General features: G+C 38.6%; 1 protein-coding gene across 1 annotated transcript in view; it reads left to right on the forward strand.

The window, feature by feature from the left end:
- The window catches only part of BBX (BBX high mobility group box domain containing), an 87,661-nt gene that overhangs the window by 45,233 nt on the left and 14,698 nt on the right, over positions 1-27,730 (forward strand). The window contains exons 8-12 of the mRNA XM_052646240.1: positions 11,465-12,473; positions 13,146-13,284; positions 16,770-16,918; positions 25,187-25,276; positions 26,619-26,678. Coding sequence (XP_052502200.1) covers positions 11,465-12,473; positions 13,146-13,284; positions 16,770-16,918; positions 25,187-25,276; positions 26,619-26,678 — 1,447 coding nt within the window. The remainder of the gene's footprint in view (positions 1-11,464; positions 12,474-13,145; positions 13,285-16,769; positions 16,919-25,186; positions 25,277-26,618; positions 26,679-27,730) is intronic.

Consider the following 27,730-nt stretch of genomic DNA (forward strand, 5'->3'; position numbering starts at 1 on the left):
CACACATTCCAAAGGGAAAGCCACCAACAAGCCACCTTCAGTTTGGGCCAGATCTTCTCGAAGGATTTATAAAGAGACAGCCTAACCCAGCTGCCATCCGATCGACCACCCCAGGGGTTTTCCTTCTTGTCCCCACCCTAACCCCAGGGGTGGGGTGTCACAGGCTGGGCAGTCACTGGAGTATCATGGCTTTTCTCCTTGTCCTGTGGAGGAAAGCAGAGTACTTCCTCTTCTTCACCCCTGGCCTCTGTCAAACACAGTGAAGACAGCTTTGAGAGAAACCCCGTTACAGACTGCGTGAAGAAGTGTCTTCTCATGGTTTGGCAAGAAGCAAGCAATGTCTTGGATGTTGATTTATTGCTGCTGCCTTCTGCTCTCTGACCAAGCAAAAAGAGAACCAGAGGAAATCAACAGCAGGCAGAGACTTAGAACAGCTTGCTGCGCTCTCTCTCCTGGCACTGCAAGGATGCATTTGTTTTCCAGGGACAAATGAACAAGTAGAAGGTAGTTCGACTTGATCAGGCAAGAGGCCATGCGCCAGTCATGGGGAGAGGGCTGGCCTGGGACTGTCTGATCATTCATTTGACAGTCTGAGGAACTCCCGCTGCAGGAGTGTTGTTCAGCTAGTTTGCACCAGAACAGCTGTCCCAGTACTAAAATACCAAAACACCTCCTATTGTTGGTAAAAAGACTGGGATCCTAGCAACTAGAGGGCACAGCAGGGGGCCTGCAACACCCTGTTCTAGCCCTGACACCACGTCCCTTCTGGTTGCTTAGCACTCCTGCCTGTTAAATATTTTGTATATCATCTTTGTCCTTGACATCCCTACCAAGGTCATTCAGTCTTACATGGAGTTAGTAGGAACAAAAACGTAACCAAGGGTAGTTGTTTTTACCTCCACCATTCCTTCTTCTGTCCTTTCAACCAGTGGCTTTATGTCTTGTGAAGGAAGGGCCAGGAACCAACCCAAGATCTAACCACTTAACCCTTCCCAGCTTCATTCCTGCAGCTGGGCATGGGGGGAGTGGTTGAGGAGCCCTCCCAAAGACAGGCTGTTTCTTACAAGAAAACTCTTCTCTTGGAGAAAAGCAAGAAATATGGTAGGCATATATTTGTTGCTGTGCTTACACCCACTTTAACAGGCAAAAAGAAAACTGGAAGAGGCTGGCAGCAGACAGAGAGGGACTTAGATTGGCCTGCTTCTCATTGTGAGGACCCCTCCCCACTTCCCAGCACCTAAGCTGGGAGATCCTCCAGCAGAAGGCTCTGCTTCAGGCATTTGATTGACATTTTAAATTGGGTGGATTTTTAATAGCTGAAAGAGACCTGAAAATTCTGGGATCTATTCCAGTTATTTTTCAGGAATCTACTCCAGCTAGGAAGGGAGATTTGGCACTGTGCTGCTAAGGTCAGGGAATTGTGAAAAATGCAGTCTTTTATGTTTGAACCTCCATGAGGTTCATACTGTTCAGTTAATCAGTTAATTGGTGCAGGTACTATAATGTATTGTGTTTCCTTTCCTTTTGAAATTAATTAGGTCAGGTCACATAAAGAGCAGCAGAGCATCCTCCTAGAGATCATTGTGTGTAATAGTTGCTCTAGTTGGAGACTCACAGAGACGTCTTTATCTGTACATTTTCGCAAAGAAAATGCTACACTTAAAGATATCTGTTACTAAAATTGCTCAGTACAGCAAGTGGATTAGTTTTTTCATTTATTCTAGCAAACAGTTGTTTCTGAGAGCCTATTCCATGCTGTTAACAGTGAGGCAGCTGACGCTACCTGCATATGGATGTACAATGAGATAACCTGTGAGCTTTCTTTTGACATCAGTGGTATTGGAAGACCTTAACTCCAGATCCAGTTTTGGTGTTTGGAATGCTTAGTTAAGGGGCTGGAGCATAAGCCTAAAAGTATTACTATTTTACTTCTAATTTTTTTATCTGCAAGTAATTTTTATTATCTATCATAAGATGATAATGACCAATGTCTGTTATCTACAGTGTGTTAGGTACTCTTTTATGTACTTTATATTAAGTCATTGAATTCTCACACCTGTCCTTTGAGGTCAGTATTATCATCATTCCTCTTTTACGCAGTTAAGAAAAAGACAGAAGTTTTGTGATTCACCTAAGGTCACATGGACAGGAAGTGTTAGAGCATGGCTAGAAATCTAGGCAGTCTCTCCACAGCCTGGGATCTTCAACACTATGCTATTCTGTCACTTGTTTTAGATAAATATAAAAGACTGTGCAAGTTAGTTGTTACAGGAGTTTGCACGTTATAGAGGGCTCTATGGAAGACAGCTTACTCCTACACATGTGTATGGCTGAATAAGATGACAGATTGTTCAAGACTGCTGTCAAAAACATGGAGCTGATATTTCCTTTTTAAAAAGTGATTCTACTTTTGCAACTGTCGAGATACATCTTACACCCTTAAATAAGTGCCTGTTTGCGAATATACTTTGGGAGATACTGTGAGGACTATAGGAAATTATAGTATACACCTCCTGTCCTCTAGGAACCTGTTCTCCAGTTGTAAGGAGATAAAATATAAAAAGTTAAGGGATAAGAAATAAATTAATGGTGCAAGTGGTTTCACAGGAAATCATGCAATGAGATGAGGAAGCTCAATTGGAGTGATACCCAAAGTGAATGTGTAAAATCAGTAAACGGAGCAGTGAATTCAGCTGGAGTGCTCTGGGGACTCAGCACTGAGGAGGAAGCGAAGATAGATGGTTCTTTGAAGGAGTTCTTGGGGAACAGAGGTTGAAACTAGCAGCCTTTGGGCCACACCCAGCTTTAAGAGATACTCTGTTTGGCCCACAATTTGTTGACCTGTGTTATATCTTACATTCGAATTAGTGGCTAATACTTTAAAATTATAGATTTCAAGTAAATGCGTACGGAGGGCCTGGAGACACTGGACCAGCATCTGCATGAGAACCGGTGGTCAGAGCGGATAAGTGGCTGCCCCCTTAGAGAGCTGTTTGTGGTACAAATGTCACTGTCCTCTCCTTTCCCTACTGAGTCCAGACTCTGAGTCCAGTAGTCATGGCCAGTATCCATTTGCACTTGTTCATTCCTTCCCGCCCCTGGCCTTTTCTACCTAACCAGCCATACACACTGGAGATAGTGATTTATGCATAATTAAACGGAGAGATGGGGGAGATACAGTGAAGAGACAAAGGCAGGCAGACATGAAATAGGTAGATGACAACAAGTAAATCAGCCGAGCATGAGTGCAGGGCTGTGCTGGGAGATTTATGCAAGGTGAACGTAGAGTGTCGCTGCAAGTCAGAATTGGGAGGGTGTTTAGTGTGAAGCAGACATACTTGTACTTGAAAATAATGAAGGGTGATTGAAGATTTGGAGCAGGGGAGTGCAGTGGTGAGAGCAGCCCTTGAAGAGATTCGCTTGCTGGCTGTGGGGGTGGCAGGGTACAGGGGATCCAGCTGGATTTAACAACTGAGTCTATGTCAGAGGGAAGGGAAGGGAGTCAGCAACCACTCCAGCCCTGAACTTGAGTGTGCAGGAGAAGGGCTTCCAGAAGTTTGCCTTGAGTGATCCTGGAGCCTGACTTTGAGAAAGCTGGATGTTTGTTAACCTGGGGGGGAGCCCCCAAAGTAGAAAAGCATGCTGAGGGAGAAGAGATAACTGAGGACATCCAGTACTCAAAGAGTCCACATGAGGGGCTGGCCAGCTAGGTAGATGGCCGAGTTTAGAAAGCAGAGACCCATGTTCCTCTGAGCACAGGAGGAAAGGTGAAAATCAGTCGCCGCAGGATTGCTGGATCCATCTGCGTTGTGCGTTTCTTCTCTATCACAATTTGTGAAGCAAATCATCTGTTACGGTGCAGCTGAAGAAAGAGAATGCTGGACCTCTCCAGATACACTCTTCATCGATGTAATAGGCAAGATTTTGGGTATGGTGGGTCCCAGGGAATTGCAAAAGTTTTCATTAACCCTACTTATTAAAAAAAAGGAGATGTTTTCAGAGGCCTCAACACCCTAGTTTTTCTTACATTCTAACTTACAAAAACCACATATAATGAAAATCAAATGGATGGGTAACAATGAATTTATTACAGTAACTATAAAAATTAAATCTTATGGAAAATTATAGCTCACTGTAAGAAAAGCTGAATTATGTTAAAATTACAGAAATTATATAATGATAAAAGTAGGAAGTCTCATCCCTCCTGTTAGCACTCCGGCCCACCACCGGCATTATAGGTGGTATCTAATCAAGATGTGACTGCTTCTGTGTTCTGCTGTGTCTTCGTTCTCCCTTCATCCTGCTGTAGCCCCCTGAAGCCCAGAACCTCAACATGTAGTTCCCGGCTTCACCTACACACTTATCACAAAACTGAAGTCTGTGTATAATTACTGTGTATTTGAAGGGGCCTTTTATTTGAAAGTGGTGCGTTTCTTTCCTTTTTGTGCAGAGTTGCAAGCCATTTTTAGAAAACCCTTATGCTAAAACTTTTCATTTTATTTCTAATTACACCAGTTTACTTTCGTAGGGACTGAAATATAGCGACACACCTAATGACTTCCTTTAATACCATTGAAGGAGACTTCAGTAGATGGCCTCTTGAAACAAAGGCCATCCCGACCCCATCTAATGTCTTTAAAAATGGTATAGTTCCTGAAGAAATAGCAAATAAACATTTAAACCACCATTCCACCTGGCCCAGTTGTTACAGCAAAGCAAATAGTAAGCTATTTAAGATGCACAGATTTTAGTGTTGAGAGACACTTAGACCACTGTTGTGTGACCAGTTATCTTTTATAATAAAGAAAATTGAATTTTCTTAGCAGTGATGCTATTCTTTATTCTGTGAAACCATCAGCCAGTATATTTTTATGGCAAAAACATCCTGGTTCTATGTAATTATGGGAGAGGTGCACATCTTGGAAGAACACTGCTGAATGTCATCCTGGGGTTATGTCTACACTGTTTTGGCAAATAATAAGCCAGTACAAAATCACTGTAAACATACCTTGGCTGCAAAACATTTGTTTTGTACTAAAAAGCGGAAATTTTGAAATTGAAACTTCTTCATTGGTGTCAGTGGGTCTGTTTTCACACTGCCTTGCTTTTAATTGAGCTGGCTCCTTGATTACAGACAATGAAAGACAAAATATAATTAAGACTGAAATAATATGGTATATTTTGGAACTACATACGCATTTCTTTGTACTAGTTCAGGGAATCTTCTTCTATGGTATTACTTCTTATCTAGTGCACATGATTAATTATGTTTCACCGGTTATTTCACTCAGTCTTTTAAAGCAGGACACATTAATAAGTGAATCTATCTTAACATTTGTCGAAAGGAATACATTTTGAAACGTCCTTGATTTGAGGAGATAAATGTTTGTCGTAGCACAGATTTATTATGTCTTTAAAGCAACTCCCCAATAACAAACCCTGAGCCTAAGGTGTGGTCTTACATGAACTGAAAATGACATCCTCTCTGAACTCAGGAATTAGAAAAAAAAACCTCCATTTTATCTTTATAAAGATTTCAATATCTTTATTTTTTTCTCTGCAATCATTTTGAAGAGAATAGTTTTTTATGTGTCTGTCCAGCATGTACATTCAAAGGATCTGGGTTTCACCATGATGATTTTTGTTTGTTCGGGGGAGTGAGTTACATTTCTTCTAGCACATCACTATCAGGCCACTCTGACTACACGAAACAGTAATAAATCTCAGTGTGTTTCCAGTTGTCAGAGGTAAAATTAAAATATTGGTGAGTGATTTTCACGGGTGCTCCTGGGAACCATAACTAAGGACAGTTTGATCGTGGTCTGGGCCAAGCCACAGCATGGTCATAATTAGCATTGTTTTTTATAGACTCGTAACTCTTTCCTGGTATTAATCAGAATGCATTTTAGATTCATCATTTACCTCGGAACTAATGAACCATTCAATCCAACACAATTATCTTTTGAATGCCTTCATTTTGAAAGCTACTAGAATATTCTTGGAGAATACAAAGGTGAACAGGATATATTTTGTGCCCCCCACTCTGAGTTACAGTTATTAAAAATAGAATAATACCTGAGGGAATAGACAGTAGATATCAAATATTTATGCTCAGCATTTGATTTAAAACATTAACATTTTAAGTTCTTTGAGTACAGCTGTGGGAGTGCCATCCAGCAGGTGTCCTGCAGATGATTTTCCATTCTCACTTTTAAAGAAGGTTATTGTTCTATTTAAAATAATAATAGAATAATAAATTGTCATTTACTAAGGCATGTTCTGTTTCAAGTCCTGATTAACAACCAACCCTCTACTAAAGGCAGATGAGGTAATTAATAACAGACATTAATCCTGTGCAGTTTTATTCACTTGAGTTCACATTGATTTATGTTCTTCTGTGTCCACTATGTGCACATCCTCGCATACGTGTATATAATGTCATTGGTTTGCACTTTCCTGAGTCCCACTGAAGTGTTACATATACACCCAAAAGTAGATGTCACTAAATGATGCTTGTACCCAGGGAACTGAGCTTGATTATATCTTCAGTAAGAGATGCTTCTTGAAAGATAATTGATTTACGATCTCCCTGAATCTAATGTTGTTGGGTATGGTTTTCCCTATGGTATAGAGTCGTTCAACCCTAGAATGAATAATTGGAGCAGTTGGTCTGCCAGGGCCATGATGTGCTATTAATGATACCAGTATGAATATTACTACAAATAATAGCCAGCATTTAACGTACATGGCATTAGCCCCCAAAGGGGTGGTTGTCACAGTGCATTATTCTTGCTCAGTGCTGGATACCAACTTAAGTACTATTCATGTGCAATTTGCTGAACCCCTCAGTATTCATAAGGCAAGCACAGTATTAATATCCGCATTCTAGAGATTGAGGCACAGAAAGGTTTAGAAAAAAGGAACTAATTGGTGGCAGTGCCAGTCCTTGGTCATGGACAGTCTGGCTCTAGAATTCCTGCCTTTTGAAACTGCCTCTCAGTAACTAAATTTGCTCACATCTAGGAGTGATGGCATCTTCTTTGGTTTTTTATTTGTTATTGAGTCACTAAGGCATGTCCTACTCATTTCCATCTTCTAAGAGGTACTAAATCCATAGCTGTGCCCGGGCTCTGTTGATGTCATGTGAAAATATGGACCGCTATTTCCTAGAAACTATTGAAAATTACTTCTAATCATATTTGAACTCATAAAAAAGAAGATGAAAACTGGGGATTATTGGAAGTCTCCCCGCTCCCCTCCACAAAGTTACTGTCTAATGTGTGTCCCCAGGATCTCTGTGCCCTGTATGATGGCTTATATCCCAGGTGGCCGCAGACTCCCTTTCCTGGGTACCTGTGTCCCCTGATTTCCACCTGGATTCAGCCAGTGGGAGACCCTGGCAGAAAAATTGCGGGATGGGAGGAAGAAAGAATCTGGGATTGTGCAGGGAAGGGGGTGAGAAAGGGGTAGAGGTAAGCAAAGGCAACGTCTCTTTCGTGTATCCAGCTCCCAGGAGCGTGGCCCACCGTGGGTCCGTCTTCCACCAGGGACCTAGCTCCTGGGCTTCATAGCACTCCTTCCCCCATTTGTCCTGCCTGCTGTTGCTAATCCCTGGGTTACCTCACCACCTCCTGTTTGGGTGTTCCAGTTCTTCATAACCTGTGTAGTCAATTCATTCCAAGCCATAAATTCCCTCGGCCAGATCTGCCTTCCGTTGTTTCTGTTTGTGTACTTAGTCCCTGACTGCTGCACAAGCCACCCTCATTTTCTGTTTCCTAAGCTTAAAAATAGGCTGAGAGAATGCTGTTGGCATACTGTGTCCACATTTCGGCAAAACTTCTGACAGGTCATTTTACTATGTCCTTGTAAACAGAGTGGGAGGAATTTAGAGTGGATTATTAAACATTCTTAGGTTGCTATAGTTTATTAATGTTCAAAATCAACCTGATGAAAGGGCTCTAAAGGTTTGTCAGAAGGCTGTGTCTTTGGCCGTGTCCTACTCAACATTATTACCAAAGATTTGGACCAAAACACAAAAAGGAACTTTATCAAATATGTGTATAAGACCAAACTGGAAGGTAACTTAATTCAGACTTTGAAAAGGATGTACTTTGTAAGGAAAAGTGGAAAATCTTGCATCTAGGTACAAAAAATATAAACATATTGAATGGCAGAGACCAAGCTCCCCAGCATAGTTATGTGGGTAGTCCAGAATTTTAGTTGACTACAAACCTAATACAAGCCAGAAGTTTGACCTGTTTAAAAAAAAAAAAAAAAAACCAGTGAGGCAAGTTCATCTTTGGTTCCCATTAGAAGATTAGGGTTGATATCAACTGACAAATAGTTTCACTTTTCATCTGGAATATTACAGGATAGCTAGGAACTTAATCTAAGAAAGATGAGTGTTTTCCAGACTTAACGTTATTTGCGAGTTTTATTTGCACACATTCATTTATTTTTGCCCCCAATAACTCACTAGAGGATGTACTGTTACCATTTCTCAGCCTTTATATCCTCATATGTATTTAAGTATAAGCTCCGTAGCTCACTGTGTGGCCTTGGGCAAGTACGATGCTCACACAGGAACCCACTTTATTTCAATAAAATACATTCTCACTTCAGGATGACCATACTGCATCTAGATAAAAGGGACCTAACTTTTAAAAGGCCAGGAAGCCTTTACATATTATGAGCAGTTTGCCAGGGGGAGAGACTCATGGGAGCATAAAGTCTGTCTTCTAGGATTTGAAAGTCTGTCACAGGAGAGAATGAGTGAATTGATTTAAGTGGCTCAGGGAACAACCAGGACTAATAGGGTTACCTTAGATTTTTGCTTAATATTTAAAATTTTCAAACAGAATTGCCATTATTGCCCTCTAATATGGTCACTGTCTTTGTGCCGAACGATGGTTAACTCCTTTTCAGGTGTTTTAGTAAAATGAATTTCTATACTAGGAAGAATGTTAAATTAGATAACATTAGATAATTAGATAAGTCTAGAGCAACACTCAACTCTGAGAGTCTGATTTCTGTGTGTTTGGGTTTTGGTTAGTGAGATTTGTGATTTGTAGTTATTTGTTTGATTGTTATAATTTAATTTCTAGCCATATAATTGTTTTCCTTGTAATTTAGAATTAGCATGCTCTATTTTTGAAAAAACTTTTAAGAGGCTGAAACAAGGAAGTAAAGCTTGACTATGCTCAGTGTAATTACCTTCCCAAGAAATATTATGCTATTTCCTGGAATATGTCCCCAGAGTGAATGTCTGCATTTGTTCCATTTCATTCCTAGCTATAGAATTCTATCAGGGGTGATGAGGAGCATCATTCTGAAATATATTGAAGCTGAGAATAGAGTTTGCCAAGTGTTATTGGGTTTGCTAAGATGAACCTGTGCAAATGCAAACCATTGGTTCACCACTGTGAAAATCAAGGCCTGTGTGGCAAAGGTCCCTGAAATGACTTGTTAAAGGCCACCAGAGTGATAGTGCTTGAAAACGATAAAATTTACCTTGATGATGCCTTTCTAGCCTTCTTGCCAGAACTAGCATAGTGTCCCTCCCCATTTGGGGCAGTTAGATTCATGAAGGACTAGTATATTTGAGAAAGGAAAATAAAAATTATTTCAAAATTAAGACAAAAACAGCAGATCTCCCCTGAGAGTAAAGTACACAGGGAAGATGAAATGTATCAGTATTACAGAATTAATTTGACGTTTTGCTTTGATTTTTTTTTTTTTTTCCTGGTTGGGCCTAATAAAGGGAACTTCTCAGTCTTCATAACTGTTTGCTGAGGCCTAAAAGTTAACTGATCTCCTGAAAAAGACAGCTCTGTTGTGAATTTGTAGTATTTCAGATCTTTCCTATGAATGATCCCAAAGGACTGGGTACTCTCGTCACCTTCATTTCTTTAAAGAAACCTCACACTACCTGCGTTCCCCCAGCCTTTTCACCAGTTTCTTCCCATATTTATTAATCATACTATAATTCTTATGGAAGGGTTTGAGATGCCCTGAAATTACTAAGGGAAAAAATGAGGTGAAATGGTATCTGATGTTTAATTCAATGTATTATCCATTTTAAAATGGATACTTTAAAAAATGAAATCTTTATAGCTGTTAACAATCTCTGGCAACTTGCCATTCCATAAAATGGTGATTTTTCTTTTAAAACAGTTCAGTTTCCTACTCATGTACTTGATGTGGGGGGCTCAGCATGCCCTAATAGTCTTTTTCCTCTAAATTGACAGTCAGTGAAAAGTAGATAAAATGAGTAATGGCTAAGAATCCCTGTGCTGCCATTGGTCTCATCAGCCTTGTCACTGTGATGAATTCCTCCGAGGTGCTGGGGGGCTGGGGTGGAGGCTATCAGGACAACGTGGGATGGGCATTATTGATCCTTATACCTTTAGTGGCCTGGCACCTGGGCACCTTACAGGGAGTGTTTCTGAGTGAAAACCTAGGTATTGAAGATGAATTTGACAATGAACTATAATATCCTTTTTTGAAAATAGCTTCAGATTGCAGTTTCAAAGTACCTAGAGCTGCTGCAGAGTAAAATGGCAACATTCTCCTTTAATGTCCTATATGTGAAATTTGGGGAGTTTAAAAACTAACTGAATTACTGCCAGATCTGTTTTGATACTCAAAAATTTTCAAATTTTAGGGAAAGTGATATAGTATATGTATCTTACAGTATGCCATTCATTCCTCCAGTATATATTCAAATTCATGGAGATTTGATAGCCAAAACATGTATAGTCATGCTGAAATAAATTATCAATGCAAAGCATTTTCATTATAGTTCTGGTCAGAATTTACAGCCATGTAAGTTCAGATCAGATCAAGTTTGCTAACAAGTTTTTTAAAGAAAGCAACCTACTACTTACTTTTCAGAGCTTTCATCTTATAATTTCTAATTTCAAGTGATTACGTAGAAATTTTTGCTATTTTCCTCATATTTCCCTAAGGAAAAAAGAAAAGGTAAATATCTGAATAGAGTTTGGGGGTGATTTACTAAGCACTGCCATGCACGCATCATCTCACTTACACCTCACAGGGTCCTCTGAGATAACTGTCATCATCATTTTTATCTCACAAAGGCAGCAGAGGACTGAGGGCTGAAATGACTCATTCTAGATACAGAGTTAGCAGGAGCAAAATTGGGACTCAAGCTCAGGTCTTACAACTCTAGCTTCCCTGCTCCTTTTACCAAATCTCATTTTCATACTAAAAGCTTCATCAGAAACTGGAAGATGACAATTTGAGTGTATGTTCCTCCAGAGCTGAATGATTATATTATAAAACTTTTATTAATTTGAATAAGTTAATTTTTCAGAAGTGGACTTGTTATTGTAAAGTTTGAAGTTTGTTTTGATTATTTGTTTTTAAGGATGCTATTTAAAAGTTTAAGGTAATTTCAGGTATGCAGTAATGTGTTTTGTTCTCATTGTGTTTACCTGTTTAGATGTGCCTGGCATCAGAGGGGGTGAAAATGGAAGAATCAAAGCTAATAAGAGCGAAAGAATTAGATGGTGGAAGAATTAAAGAATTGGAAAAGGGAAAGGAAGAAAGAGACACAAAAATGGAGAAAACAGATGAAGCCAGGTTACAGAAAGAAGCAGAATTTGAAAAATCAGCTAAGGAAAATGTAAGAGATTCTAAGGAAATAAGAAATTTTGAGGAGCTCCGAATGGATGATATAATAGGTATAAAAATGGAAGCTCCCAAAGAAATTAAAAAGGAAGAATTAGAGGAAGATCAAAAATGTGGCCACTTCCCTGATTTTTCCTACTCTGCCAGTAGCAAGATAATAATAAGCGATGTTCCCAGTAGAAAGGACCACATATGCCATCCTCATGGAATCATGATCATCGAGGATCCCACAGCCCTAAGCAAACCAGAGAAGCTAAAAAAGAAAAAGAAGAAAAACAAAATGGATCGACACGGAAATGATAAATCCACACCCAAGAAGGCCTGCAAGAAGAGGCAGTCCTCGGAGTCAGATATCGAGAGCGTCATGTACACCATTGAGGCTGTGGCCAAGGGAGACTGGGGCATTGAGAAGCTTGGAGACACCCCTCGCAAGAAGGCCCGCCCATCCTCCAGTGGAAAGGGGAGTATTTTGGATGCCAAGCCACCAAAGAAAAAAGTGAGATCTAGAGAGAAGAAGATGTCGAAGGAGAAATCCTCAGACCCCACCAAAGAGTCAAGACCTCCAGATTTTATCAGCATTTCTGCCAGCAAGAACATTTCTGGTGAGGTGCCAGAGGGTATCAAAGCAGAACCGTTGACCCCCACGGAGGATGCGCTACCACCCACCCTGTCAGGACAGGCCAAGCCTGAGGACAGTGACTGTCACAGAAAGATAGAGACTTGTGGCTCCCGGAAATCGGAGAGGTCTTGCAAAGGTGCTCTTTATAAAACCCTGGTGTCTGAGGGCATGCTCACCTCTCTGCGAGCTAATGTTGACAGAGGTAAGCGACTTCTCAAAATCTGAAGAGAACATGGAAACCTAGCAGAATTCCTCCTGCAGAGGTATTGAAAAGCAGTTAAGACTACAGTAAAGAACATTAGTATCGAAATAGTATCTTAGATCTGTATGAGTCTTTGTGGCTTATAGAATATATACATTTGTCATTTTACCGTATGTTTTAGCACCATAGAGGAACGTTTCTATTCAACGTAATTCTCAGAATATAAGTGTTCTAAGTTACTCCAGTCTTTTTCCTTTTTACTGGTGTCAGCTGATTTTTTGTTTTGAAGGATCAGTATTGCATGTGTAGAGCTCTTAGTCTGGTTTTTAACTGATGGAAATAATTTTCAGAATCACGCAGGTATGGTTGACAGAATCTTGACCTGTAGACTCTAGAAACAAGTCTACACCTCAGGCTGATTCTGTAATGGAAAAGTAAATAGTACTTAGTCTTTCTCATGAGTCAAGTAGCACCTGTTGCGTTACGAGACTGTGGATCTCAGTCTGTAAGTTACTTTTTACACATTCTGTTATTGAAGGTGGTTCTCTGAAATAATTAACAAATAGCATCATGCAAATAGTACCTAAGGGGTCAAAAGGTCACTTATGAAGCAATTAAGATGATTTCCTTTCCATCCCAATATGCCAAGCACACTCTTTTGAATTTCCTTAGGGAAACGAAGCTCAGGAAAAGGAAACTCGTCTGATCATGAAGGGTGTTGGAATGAAGAAAGCTGGGCATTTAGCCAGAGTGGGACCAGTGGAAGCAAGAAGTTCAAAAAGACAAAGCCAAAGGAAGACTCTGTCCTTGGGTAAGTGCCTGTGGGCACAGTCAGCCATGCAGCACAGACCACACGTGCAGTAGTATTAAGTTTTCAAGGTAAACAAATCACTGACAGCTTATTCTTTGAGTATTCGGTCAGCACTTACTGTGGTCTTAGTAAACTCATGAGGAAATACAGATCATCATGTGATTCCTGCTGTTAGCATGGTGTGTGAATAATAGTGTCTTTCATGTTTTAATTATGGTACAGAATGTGTAGATTGTAGACTTAGGCCTGAGCTTCAGTTGAGGTCCACCTTGTACTAGTGGTGTGACATTGTAAATCCTTTCATATCGCCAACATGTAGTTCTGATCTGAAGTTTACAGTGAATATCACAGGCTTATACTTTGCTAATTTTATGTACTCTATGTACTTCATATAATATTTGTAAAGGTTATGTACACATTTATAAAATAATGGCAGCTGAGAATGTACATAAAATTATGTTCCTACCTCTAATCTTGTTTTGTTTAAACCAGGTTCTAATGCTCTAAGGTAAAAAATATTAGATTGAATATTCTCTCAATACAGAGAAATTTCAGCAATTAATTATGTATTAAAATGCAGTATCAAGAAGGAGCATACATTGAGGTAAAATAATTAAGAATTATTTAATTTTTTATTATATAAGACAGACTCCTAATACCAAGCTTAACATAAAGCATTTTGATAGGTGATACAATACTTTATATTGGTGAAAAAAGAAAGCATCTGTATATTCAGCATCTGTATATTCAGTCGTACTGTCCTTTAGCTTTCTCATTAGCCAAATTTGAAAAGAATACACTGAATAGAAATAAGTACACTTTAATATATTTTCCATATTTTTTCATAAGTATGTTAAAGGTATGCAAAATTTATGCATTAGGAGTATTATATTTGTTTTATACATAAATATTTGCATTTCTTTTTTGTGGGATAATGTACTTTGTCAACTGGACATTACAGTGCTTTGAGGTCTGGAATCTTAAGGCCCTCATTACACAGTGGGAGGGTGGACAGTGTTTCTCATGAGGATGATTCCTCAATATTATTTATATTGAGATGATATATTTATAACTTTATATATTTTGTTCTAATATTTTTAAAAGTCCAAAGTTCAGATTATTTTGCCAACATTATGCTTAAACAGTGACGTGAAAATCCTCACATTTGTTATTGTCAAGTACAGAAGTATTTGCAGGATTGTCTTAAAAATTGAGCATTTAAAAAAAAAAAAAATGAGCATTAGAGCCAGTGCTCTCCATCTTCTGGAATTGCCAGTGTCCTGTAGGTCTACACACTGAGAGAGGTATAGGTCTTATTGCAGAGAGTGTGAAAGCCCAAGGGAATAAATAAAGCAGGCCTGAAGGCTCCCCAGCAAAAAGTTCTCTGGTGCTTCTATTAGAAACTCCTGAATGTTTTTACCAGTCTTCTCTGAGGAACAAGAAAAGTGAAACAGTCTTTTGGAAATCTGTTCCTGAAAAGAGATTGGGGTGTTTTTGTTTTAATCGTTTCTTAGGAAGCCACATGTGTTTAACTGGGGGTGTGATTTTCTGCAGGCTAAATCAGTGGTACAACCCTGGTCTTTCCTCCTCTCCCTTCTTTAAATATTGGCCTGTCAGAATCAGATTGTCTGGGCTTGCTTTATTTGGAACATGCCAGCATAGTTCCTGAGCAGTGAAAAATGCCACATCTGTCAATCTTCTCTGAGATTTCTAAATGAGTAGTGTAAACCTTTTTATCACAGAAAATGTGCTGTTTAGTTACCTGTAGCCAAGGAAAATTCACTCTGTATTGGCAGTTCTACTTTTATAGACTTCTTTAAGAAAAACATAGGTAATTATTCTAGGTGAAAAAAGTGGGGGGTGGGGAAGTCCCAAGGGACCTAAGGAGTTACAGCTTACATTTTCATATTTCTCTTGGTTATTCAGAGTATCTAAAAAATTCACATCTTATAGATAGCTTTCTGACAGCAACTGATTAGTATCAGATGTTACCTAATTTTCCATTACTATAATTTATTAACTGAAATGACAAAAGAAAATTTTACTAAGGGAGGAACATCACCCACAAGCCATCACCTTTAACTGCTTTGTTAGAACTTAATAATGGCCTTTTTCAGGGGGGCCTTTCTCATGATCATCTGACTGTCCTATTTGTGCTCCCCATTCTTGTACATTCCTCCAAGACTGAGAAAAGAGTCTTAGGTGAACACACCTCAAGTACATTTCTCAGGTAGCAGCCTAACGTGTTAACTTCTGGTAAGTGAGTACTCAAAGCTGCCCTCTTCCCAGTACGCCTTCCATTTTCCATCTCCCAAGCACAACAGTTCCCCTGCAGCTTCTCCCATCTGTTTGGGTTGCATCTTAAGCTAATAAATCTCACTATAAATGAAAGCCAGCAACCAGCCTAGCTTCCAGCAGGCACACTGCCATTGCTGTGGGGCTACGTAGAGACAGTCAGCAGCAGTCCAAGGATTTCCCAACTTTGCTGGTGGCATTTCTGGAGTCATTTGTGGTTTGCGTTTAAGTCATGTTGCCTCTCTGCTGGTGTGTACTTGGAAAACTGGCTTTACTTTTCTCTTTGAATGTTTTGTCTTCATCCTGGTCAACTATCCAGAATTTTTTTCTAATCTTCAGAATATTTGTTTATATCTTCTTTGTGTGTTAGTTGCTCAATCTTATTCAACTCTTGTGACCCCATGGACTGTAGCGCACCAGGCTTCTCAGTCCACAGGACTCTCCAGATAAATGTGTGTTTTAATCAAGTACTAAACTAGTTAATGGGCTTGCTGCATGGCACTAGTAATAAAGTATTGTCTCCTTGCCAATGCAGGAGACAATAAGAGATGAGGATTCTATCCCTGCTTCAGAAAGATTCCCTGGAGGAGGGCACGGCAACCCACTCTAATATTCTGGCCTGGAGAATCCCATGGACAGAGGAGCCTAACAGGCTATGGTCTATAGGGTTAGACACAAATGAGCAACTTAGCATGCACACAAACGAGTCAGTAATTTTTTTAAATTAAGTTTATGAAGTTATCAATATAAATTACTAATTTCTATAAATAAACTTGCCTATATGTATGTGTGTGTGTATATACATATACATACATATACATGAGAATCTTCAGAATGAAAAACTTGGATGGAATATGCTTTGTATTGAACTTAATAAAAAATTCCTGTGCCAATGGAAAAAAAACAGCAAATTCTCCACTTCAATAATACCCTGCTATTTTATATAGTGTTTCTACTTTTCTAAGGTAATAACATAACCTGTCATGTGAGTTTATTAAGAAAACTGTCTTGGTAAATCTCAAGCATTTCTAAAAAGATATTTTATGTCCTTGCACAGAATTTAGCAATGTCCTAATTCTTAAGGAACCCCATTTTCAAATGGAATAACTTAAAATATATCTTAGATTGTTTCCTTTTTAAATATTTACATCATGTGCTGATTGAGTCTCTCCCCTCCCCTCTTTCATTAGCTCAACAAAGCTGGATGAAGAATTTGAAAAGAAATTCAACAGCCTCCCTCAGTATAGTCCTGTTATATTTGACCGGAAATGTGTACCTGTCCCAAGGAAAAAGAAAAAGACTGGAAATATGTCCGCAGAACCGACTAAAACCAGCAAAGGTTAGATGCGTGCTGTGCCTTCCTGCAGCATGGTCAGACTCTCACTGAAGCCTCTTCTGACCGTCTGCAGCTCCCTTTAGATATGTACTTGGGTTTGCAGTTGAAGCAGTGGCGAGTTGGAATTTCAGTTGTTTTCCAGGGTTATCTTGGTTCCTGCCTTACTCTTTTCTCTCTCGTCTTCTTCCTAAGTCTCTTCAGCCTTCGTCCTTGGGCATCTCAACCTATACATTTGCCCATATGCAGGTCTTAATTATACATGGTCTTCGACCTTCTTGTCTCCATAATTCAGGTTGGGAATGCTGCGCTTTTCTTGAGCAGGAACTGTTGGCTGAACCCAGTTCATCTGTTTCTCTGTGTGTCTGCAACAGGTTGGACTCTGGGGCAGTGAAATCCTTCCATTCACCTAGTCAGGAGATCACATTCTTAACTGGCAATTGAACCAAAACTCCCCGTAATACTTTGGCAATATAATTTTTATTGGTTTTATTAAATTTAGAGGAGTGCTATGTACATATTCTTTTTCAAGAATATCAGATTCTCTTCTGTGTATATCAAGGAAGTTTTTTAAATTGTCAGTGTGGCTTGGGGGGTTGGGGAGTCTCAGCACTCATGAGGGGCAACACTGCGGTTCGTTAGAGGGGTTTTAAAGAGTGGGGAGTGCATTCTCAGTGGTCACAACCCCTGGCACATTTGTATGGCAGAGGCTAGAGTTCTAAACATCCTAACCTGCGTAGGACATTAAAGTACAATGAAGAACTGTCCTACACAAAGCCACAATATTGCTCCCAGTGCAAAACTTCTCTTCTGAGTTTACTTTAGGTCTGAAAGTTGGTAGACAAGTGAGTGTACCTTTATTTTTCCACATAGAGGTGGAAAATGTCATTCGGTAGCTCTCCTCTAGAGGTAGTGATTGAGAGATGAAGAACTAGTGTGGGGGTTTGTTGTTTCCAGGATCAAATTCTGAGCAGGATTTGATGGCAGCATTCTCATAATTACCCTGTAAAAGAGGCAACCTGTTGCTTGCTCTATGGCAAATCAGAATACTTCCCTTTTTGTGTGTATTTAGCTGAATGCATAGATGAATGGATAGATAGAAAATGATATCTATCTTTGCACAAATCTTGTCAAAATCTAGCAATCATGGAGAATGATCAAAGATAAATAGTAACGAGTATATATAATTTCACGGATTTGGAGGAGTCCATAACGTATATATCTAGGGAAAAAGTATATCTATGAAGAAACCTAAACCTTTCTCCATCAAGATCTAAAACCCCCACTGTACACTGAAACTGAAACAAGGAGACCCGTATCTCAGGGTGGATCTGAAAAGGTGAGGAAAATGCCCTCTTTGTGATAAAAGGTGGGAAGGAATGTAAAAGTGATTTTAGAATTAGCTCAGTTTTCCGCTGTGGTTAATAAAAATAAGTCTGGTGAATAAAGAACTAAAAAAGAAATATTGCATCACTGAGTTTGCTCATCTGAGAAAATAAAATAAGGTTGTTCTGAGATCTTCCAAGATAGGTAGGAAAGAAATAAAGCAGCCTGTTGACAGGTAGGTAGCTGAGCACCATAATGGATTACCGAGTGAATTGACAGTCCTTGTGCCCTGGAGATATTTAGGAATAGGCAAAGCAGTCCATGAGCCCAAAGATGCCAGGTATCGTGAGCCCCCACAATTCTTGGATTTAAAGTTGCTGATAAATACATGACTTAGCAAACTAATAAAATGGAACTTAATTGACTGATGTGCAGGACATATGCTCTTCCTCCACTCCTTGCCGTTGGAGACATTCATTTTAGAGCTCTGAAGTTGGCTGAATTATCTATCAGGGACTGTAACAATAGATTTATTTTTGTAAAGCTATAAAACCCTGAAGTTAGGATCTATTTTCATGAGACCTTCTCTTGGGTCTTGGTTGTCTGTTATATGTTTTTCCTCTCCCAACTGAGATTAACAGTATTTCTTTTGATGTGAAATAGCTTTTTTGGAGCTTTGGATTATACTTCATACAATATCATCTTAACTCTTCTGTTATGCCTCTCAAGCCACAAAGTCCCTGGTTCTTAAAGTGTACCAGTAATTGCATAAATAGGAAGGCTGTCAAGACCTTAGATTTTGCTCATTCCAACTTGTGGAGCAAAATGCAATTAAAATAAAACAAATTAAATAATATATTCTCTATTTAGCAAACTAAAGAAGTAGTATTTGTAGTTGATTATAATTTGGTATTAGTGCCAGTGTACTATCCTACAAGTTATTAATGAAATTATCATACCAGCTGCGCTGTAATTGCCTGGTCTTTAGAGGATAGAGGAGATTGTTTTCTTAGAGTCTAGACCCTTTGCATTTTTGCATAATGAATTGTTCAAAGCAAACATTGTGAGTGAGATCAGTAATTCTTTAGTAAAGGAGCATGTTTTCATAGGAAACCTCATTTTTTCTCCAACAACATTTGTCTGTATTTTATTTTCTCCTGTATTTCTTACTCAACATTTATTATTGTATTTTTCCCTGCCTTATACTAGGTATTTCTTTTTTTTAGCTACTCCAGGTTATATAACATGTATAGAATTTTTATGAAATGTAATTTCTGGAAGAAATATTTATGCATGCGTTTATATAGTTACATACCTCAAGATCATAGGACCTAGTTGGGTTTATACTTGTATTTTTCCAGTGGTCGTCTTGTTTGTATCTGTATTTCCAAGTGGTCTTTCCCTTTTCCATCATGCCCTCTACTGTCTCCGTCCTGTTCCTTAAGTGTATGTAACGGGTCTACCTTCCTCTAACAAGGTCCAGGCCACATTATAGTAGGCTTAGTGTATCGATGATTTAGGCATAGAATTTCCCTTTGCTTCTAAGATTATCCAGGAAGTTATCTATCTCATTCGCAATGCAGGTGAGCTGCAGCAGCCCATTTCTACAGTGTTTTCTGGTTTATCTCACACAGTTACTTGTATATATTCAAATGAAAGCTTTGAATTATAAATCTGAATTTAATTATAACTTAAGAGATTTGTTTTGACACATTATTTTACGTATACTGTTAATGTGTGAAGCACTTTTTACAAAAGTATCAGAAGTCAGAGTGCTCTGTAAAATAGTAGTTTTCAAGCAAGTAGGGTCATGAAGAAGAAGTTAATTGAGTTCAATTTGGAGTGTTTAAATTATGCCCAATCTTGACCCTTGACTCAATTTCTCCTTCCTTATCTCTTTTATCTTTTCACATTGTTTTTTAGCCTGTTAACAAACATACTGTTCGTCTTTCTCATGTTTCTCCAATTTACGCTTACTCTGCAAGATTCAAATTCCCACTGTTAAAGAATTGAAATTTTTGAAAATCACAATGGAAATCAAAGAAGCGGGTTTGCAATGTTAAAGACTGAGGACAGAATCCCCTGTTTGGGATTGAGCTGACCTGACTATATTAATAGTGTTCAAGAGCTGAGATGTGATGAAAATCAGGCCATCCCTTCCCCGTCAGGAAGTGATAGCTTCCAGGTTGGGCAGAACTCTTGTTTCTTGCCCTGTAGCTATTTGAGAGTCTTCACTGTCCCTAGACATTTTCTTAAGCATGGTGACAGCACATTTACAGGTATAAAAGGTATGCCTAATATAATCCTGAGTTTTTTAACAAAGCATGCATTTCTAGCCCAATAAGGTGGCTCCTCCTCAATGAATCCTAACTTGATTGTGGCTCATTTACTTGAACTTATCACAGTCCACAGATTCATATGTTTAGTAGCCACTTTGCTATAAATTATTACAAAGGTATTTACTGTTTCATTGGCCCTTCATTACTTATGTGTTCATTAACAAAATGACAGCCTAGTCTTAGGATAAAACCTCTGCTCTTTTTATAGCTTAAAAACATGAAGCTGGACATTGTCACCACCATTCAAGATTCAAGTTATGCCTAACACTTCTTTCCTACTGCAGTTCTCCAAACCAAGCTTCTCTTAATTCACCTCACCTGCTGACCTTGAAAATTCTTCATACCATACTAATAATAAAAGGGCTCTGTGTCACTATACTTCTCAGCTAAAACATGTCCATTTTTCAGCAAACTATGAACAACATTAATGTTTTGAAAAAGTTATTATCAGTGTCTCTATGGCATGCCTCCTACTGTCTCAGGTTATAGTTTGTCTTTGCTATTTTTTACCAAGCTGTGAAGTTGGGATGCAAAAGAAGTTGATATCTTCAAAATACAGGCCACCCTGTCCAAAAATGTTAGTGAAGTCCTAAGCTAGTTTATATGCTAGCAACAGTGATTTTTGTCATAAGGAAGTGGAAACTGGTACCAACTGTCTTTCAAGAGGTTTGGTAGGAAGATGGGAGAGTGAGATGGCATGGAAACTTGAGATGGTGATTCATGGAAAGACAGTTGCCATCTGTTTGCTCTCTGGAAGGTTCCTTCTCAGCTTCTTTTCTCTGTTTTTGACTTCCTACCTTCTTTTCCCTCCTTGGACATTTCTGTGTTAATTATAATTAAGGAAAAATAGTAGTATATGTGCTCTTTATTACAAATTTTGACTTTATTTTCCTTAAACAAAATATCAGACATGTATACCATACTGGTGGACAGGAGTCAATATCCGTGTATCTTATCCTCATATCAAACTCCTTTGAGTTTATCACTTTCCTTTTTATTTGAACTTGTCGTTTGCTTAGATTTGTTTTATAGTTCAGGATGGCTAGCTGCAAGGCTGTTTAAAAATATAACTTTACGGAAACTCTTCTGGGTACTAAACCTCCCTGGATGTTCTCTTTTTATGTTAAAATTGACAAGCTCTATATTAAGTTTTGTCCTTAAATTATACTTTTTAGGTTTCTCCGAGTATGGTTGGGTCTGAAAATATGCATTCTTTTCTTCTTTCTTAACCCATTCCATACATCAAATCAGTTTGTTTCTGTGAACCATTTCCTGATCCCGTTGTCCTCATACACAGTGATGAACAAAAGTCGTTCTCCCTGTGAGCCTGTACCATATTATCATTAGATTATCTTCCTGTGGGTAAATCACTAGCATCCTTATGATCCAGAGAAGTCTCAGAATTATCTTTCTGCTTTCTTCTGCTTCCATTTTCCATGATTGCCCATGCCTGTGTCATTCATGTGCACCACCTACACTTTCCTGGATTGTATAAAATACATATGAATGATGGCAAATGGGCTGTAAAGAATACCTGTAATATTAGTGTATATCATCCACATGATATATTGTCTTTGTATCTGTTAAATTTGTTTTCTTTCCCTTTTCATTCACTTCCCCCCTACCCCAAAAAACAAATAAGAAGTGTTTTCTGTTTCCATTTCACACCACTACCACCCAATTCAGAGTATTTGTTATTGGTTATTTAGAAGGATGACTTGGTGTAGTCCTCAAAAATCATTTGTAAACCTTTATGTTATCAGTAATAATAGCAACAACTGTCATTTCTTAAACTCTTTATTTATGCCATCCAGTGTTTTAAGAGCTTTACTTATTCATGCAACAATATTGTTGAAAATCAGTCACGTGTTGAGCACCATTCTAGGCGTATAGAATATATCTCTGAATGAAAACAAAGAACCCTGCTGCCATGGAGGTTACATTATAGTGGGAGTACCAGACAGTAAATAAGCCTGAACAATAATGTTTCAGAAGGTGAGCAGTAATATGGAAAAAAGAATAGGTTTGATAGAACTAGGTCAAAGATTAACAAAGGAGAAGACTTGAACATCATACGACAGCTAGACCTAACAGACATATATAGAATGCTCCATACAACAATAGCATCATATACACTCTTCTCAGGTATACATGGGACAGTCTCCAGAACACACAGTATGCTGGAACATTTCACAGAAAGAATTGAAATGATTGAAATTATGTTTTCTGACCACAGTGGAATGAAAGTAAAAATTAACCGTGGGAGAAAATTCAGAAAACTCAAAAGTAAGTGGAAATTAAACAACACACTCTAAATAACCAGTGAGTCAAAGAAGAAATCAGTAGGGAAATATGAAAATACTTTGAGATGAGCAAAATGAAAATATAGCATGTTGAAATTTATAGGTACAGCTAAAGCATGACTTAGAGGGAAGTTTATAGGTATAAACTCTTATATTAAAAAAGAAGAAAGATACCAAATCAATAACCTAACCTGTCTTGAGACACTGTTAGCAGAACAAACGAAACCTAAAAAAGTAAAAGAAAGGAAATAATAAAGATTAGAGAGGGGATTAATGAAATGAAATTAATTAAATAAATAATAGGAAAATAATGGAGAAAAACCATTAAAGCCAAAAGCTAATTCTTTGAAAAGAAACAAACTTGAGAAACATTTAACTAGACCGACCAAGAAAGAAAGAAAACAAATTCAGAAGTGAAATAGGGATCATTACTACCAACCTCACAAAAATAGGAAGGATTAAAAAGGAATCCTATGAATAATTGTATGCTGATAAGTTAGACAGCCTACATGAAATGGGCAGTTACTGGAAAAACACAAACTACTGAACCTGACTTAAGAAATAGACAATGTAAATAGACCTATAACTAGTATACAGATTGAATTTAGTAAGCAAAAAAGTACTAGGCCCAGATGGCTTTACTACCGAATTCTTCCAACTGTCTAAATAATTAATACCAGTTTTTCGTAAGCTTGCTCATAACATTAGAAGAGGAGGGAACACTTCCCAACAAGAAAGCCAGTATTACCCTAAAGTCAAAACTAGACAAACATATCACACAGACAAGAAAATCCGAAACTGCAGACCACTCTCTCTATCAGGTGTAGGCACAGAAATCCTTAAGAAAATGCTAACAGACTGAATCCATGTAAGAATTATATACTGTAATCAACTGGTGTTTTGCCCCAGGAATGCAGGGTTGGTTTAACATCCAAAAATCCAGTTGATGGAATTAATATACCACAACAGTAGGACAAGGACAAAGAAAAATCCACAGGATCATCTCAGTAGATGTAGAAAGAACATTTGACAAAATTCAGGACCTTTTCATGATAACAGCCAACAAACTCAGAAGGGAACTTAAAAATTTGATAAAAGACATTTAAAAAAAACAACTTTGCAACCAGCATTACGCTTAATGATAAAAGACTGAGTGCTTTCCCCCTAAGTTAGGGAGTAAGACAAGGATGTCCACTCTCACCATTTCTATTCGACAATGTAGTGGAGGTTCTAGCCAGGGCAGTTTGGGATACAGAGACTATAGAGGTAGGGAGGAGTGTTGTAGCTAAAAGGATACGAGGTTTATTTTTGAGGTGGTGAAAATGTCCTCAAATTGATGACGGCTACAAATATTTGTGAACATAAAAACCATTTAATGGTATACTTTAGACAGGAGCACAGATAGTTGCCTCTGGCAGGAAGACAGGGCACGTGGGTGCAGATCCTGGTAGGTGGGTAGATGCAGCAGGAGCAGCTTAGAGAGCTTCTAATTTTTAAAATCCTCACTTCAACCCTGTGAGTTAGGCACTATTATTATCCCCATTTACACATGAGGAAACAGGAGTTATATAAGGTGATTGTCAGTTTCACATAGGACTATCATCGAAGTGTAGAAAGCAACCTGCTTTGGGGAGGTCAGTGCTGTTGTTGCCATTTCTGATGGTGACTGAAAAATCCCAAGTCTCTTTTCTTTATCTGAGCAAACTAAGATCCACTTTGAGACTTCTGCCCATTCCCTACTCCTCTCCCCCTGCCACCCTCCACAAAAAAAGTCTTGACAAGTATTTTTCTATTTTTAAATCAATCTTTTCCTCCTAGAATATCCTCAGAATAGGGTGTAAAGCTATCTAATGCTATCAGGCCCACCTGAAAGTCATCCTCAAAGTGCTGTCCTTGTGAAGATCAGTTTCTTAGGAGAAATAAAATGTCTATGTCATCCTTGCCTTCATGATATTTAGGAATCTAAAGTAAAATCTTCTGTTTATTACAGACTGCAATCTGTACTGCCATCACTGGCTGTGGTCTGCTCTAGTCACTACATCTGCAGTTTCTGCTGAGGGAGTCCCAGCCCTAATGGAGGCTTCTGTCAGATACATTTCTAAAGGAAAATCTCACTGGTTTTTCAGTAAATCTAGGGAAGGGAGCTAAGCACAAGTTGGATGAGAAAAGATGCAAGGTGACATTTCTTGTGAATCAGGTTGCTTATTTCACAAGTTGGGGGAGGGTATAGTTGTTTAGAAACACGGAGTATTTTTTTTATGAAGCATTGTAAATGTTAAATATATTTATATTAATATTGTCTGTAGGTCCTTTCCAGTCTCAGAAAAAGAACTTATTCCACAAAATTGTCAGCAAATATAAGCACAAAAAGGAGAAGCCTAATGTTCCGGAAAAAGGTATTGGTGCCTTCCATGCTCCATTAAGACTTCTCAGCCACCTCCATTGTGGATTCATCTTTGAGTGACGCTTCACCGCACCGTCTTCGCCTTTACCTCCCCTCTGCTTGCTTCAATGTCATCAGCTCTGACGCAGGCACATTCATTATTTCTAGACTCTGCAGCTAATTGCACAGAGGGATCTTTTTCCACTTCTGTACTCAAATCCCTTATTTGTCTCTAGTTTCAGAGTTCCATATGAATCCTAAAATGGCTTTTTTTATTTGTATTTGGTACATTTTTAAATTTAGTCTTCATGAGCTCTTCTCCACTTATTTTCTTTGACTGTTCTCGTTTTTTCTCATGTTTGGCAGCCGTCAAAGCAGGACCACGTTTCCTGCTTCCTGAAATCTTCCCAGTTTGATACTCATATGAAAGTCCCACGGTTTCTATACTTTCTCTGACACTTAAGGATCCTTGTCAAGGGGGATTCCACTCCTACATCGTATCCTGTCTCTCTCTCTTTTTTTCTATCTGTATACTGAGCTTGTCGGGCTCTTCCCACCTCCTTCAGTCACATAACTGTTATTTCCAGAGGGCATGAGAGACACAGGCACTCTACCCTCCCTTTGCTCTGAGCATCGGTGTCATTGTCATGGTCTGGATGGGCCCTTGAACCTCTTCAGGGCTCATCTAAAGATCTCCCTCTGTTCTCTCACACAGAAGATAAACTTCCCCATCTGGTTCAGTGCAACCACATGTCCTGGAAGTCAGTCTTTCTCTGGCATCTCCTGCATGTTAGTGTCGTGACTGCCATGAGCCTACCCATCCGATGCCCATTGCATCCTACTTGCATGGCCAGATGTGGAGTCCCTCGTGTTTATGGAATGAAGCTTTAAATGCAGCTGTCTTCCCTGTGTAGACATACATGCCTGAGTGTTCCTGTGTGTGACCTTTTACTTAATTTGGGTTTTATTTTCACCTGTATTCAGCCTCTTAGTTTTGTTTTGTATGTTGGTATTTATTCTCTGCTTTCAGTGGAGAAATATCTCTCTTTAGGTAAAATGTCAGCTTTTATCTTTATCTTTTAACCAATCTCTAGGTTAATCTCGATTAAAGTCATAGAAATTATCCAACAGTGTTTTTATAAAATGCAAATTTGTTTACTTTTAATGCATTTCTGATATGGCCTAATTAGTTGGCAAATGTGGTTTTGAGAATTAAATAGTTGAAGTAAAATTCTGTTTCATTTGTGTTATAACGCTTTTTTATTGAGGTGGTTTTGTGGATTGTCTTATTTTTATAGTTTATGTGTCTATACTAGGAGTAGAGATTCACTTTCCTTTTCTGTTACTGCTTTTAGGAAGTGGGGATAAATGGTCAAGCAAGCAACTCTTCTTGGACGCCATTCACCCTACAGAAGGTAAAAGAAGCAACATTCATTGTATCGTTTCAGGTAGACTATGCTGGAAATGTCATAATTTTTGTAGATTTAAAAAGATACCAATTTGTACAGAATTAAGCAACAGCATTAGACCTGTTATTTTTAAATTTTGAGTTATTTTTAATTTTCAAATCAAAATTGATTGTTTTTTTGCTTTTTTAAGTTTTTTAAATTGTTAAAATATGATAACACTTTTACCAGAGACTTGGAAAAAACAGAACAAAATTATATATTGTTCCACTAGGTATTACAATTATTTTTTAAGTAGATAAATTAAGACTTAGTTGGAGTTTCAATATCAAACTCTCAAAAATTAATTGAATAAATAGATAGAAAAGTAGGATATATTAGATCTGAAAAGCTATTCAAAAGTGACAAAATTTTTATCTTACTAATGGTCAGGCTGTGCGTCACGTGGAGTTTAATTTGTGATAGGGGGATTTTTAACCACAGTCACCAGAAATTAGAGGGGATTTTTGTTTTAATTTGGCTGCCTTGGGTTTTTAGTTGTGGCATGCGGTGGTGTGTGGGTTTAGTTGCTCCATGGCATGTGGGATCTTAGTTCCCTCACCAGGGATTGAACCTGTGTCCCTTGTATTGCAAGGCAGATTTTTAACCACTGGGCCACCAGGGAAGTCCCAAATTAGAGGTTTCAAAACTGGAAATATTCAGTATTGTAGCTCACGTTGCAAGAGGATGCGCTTGGGAAGTCAAATGGAGCGGCACAGGGCTCTCCTGGATGTGGGAGCCCTGCCGAAGTGATTCCTGACCTGGTCTTCCTCCCCAACCCACTGCCCAGTTCCTCCTGATTGTGATCAAAGGGAATGTCCCTGAGGCTTTTGGTAGCCAAAGAAAAGCCCCATATTGACTGGTAAATGTTAGAAGCGCAGATTTTATTTCAAATTTCCCACAGTCATATTTATTTGTGACTTTACATAATTCCTCTTAAGTATTGAACTATAGGTAAATGAAGATTTTGTGGTGGGTAAAGAGCCATACATCCATTCTTCCCACTGATGCTCTTTTCCATT

This window comes from Budorcas taxicolor, chromosome 1 (assembly GCF_023091745.1).
Source record: "Budorcas taxicolor isolate Tak-1 chromosome 1, Takin1.1, whole genome shotgun sequence".
NCBI classification, from domain to species: Eukaryota; Metazoa; Chordata; class Mammalia; order Artiodactyla; family Bovidae; genus Budorcas; species Budorcas taxicolor.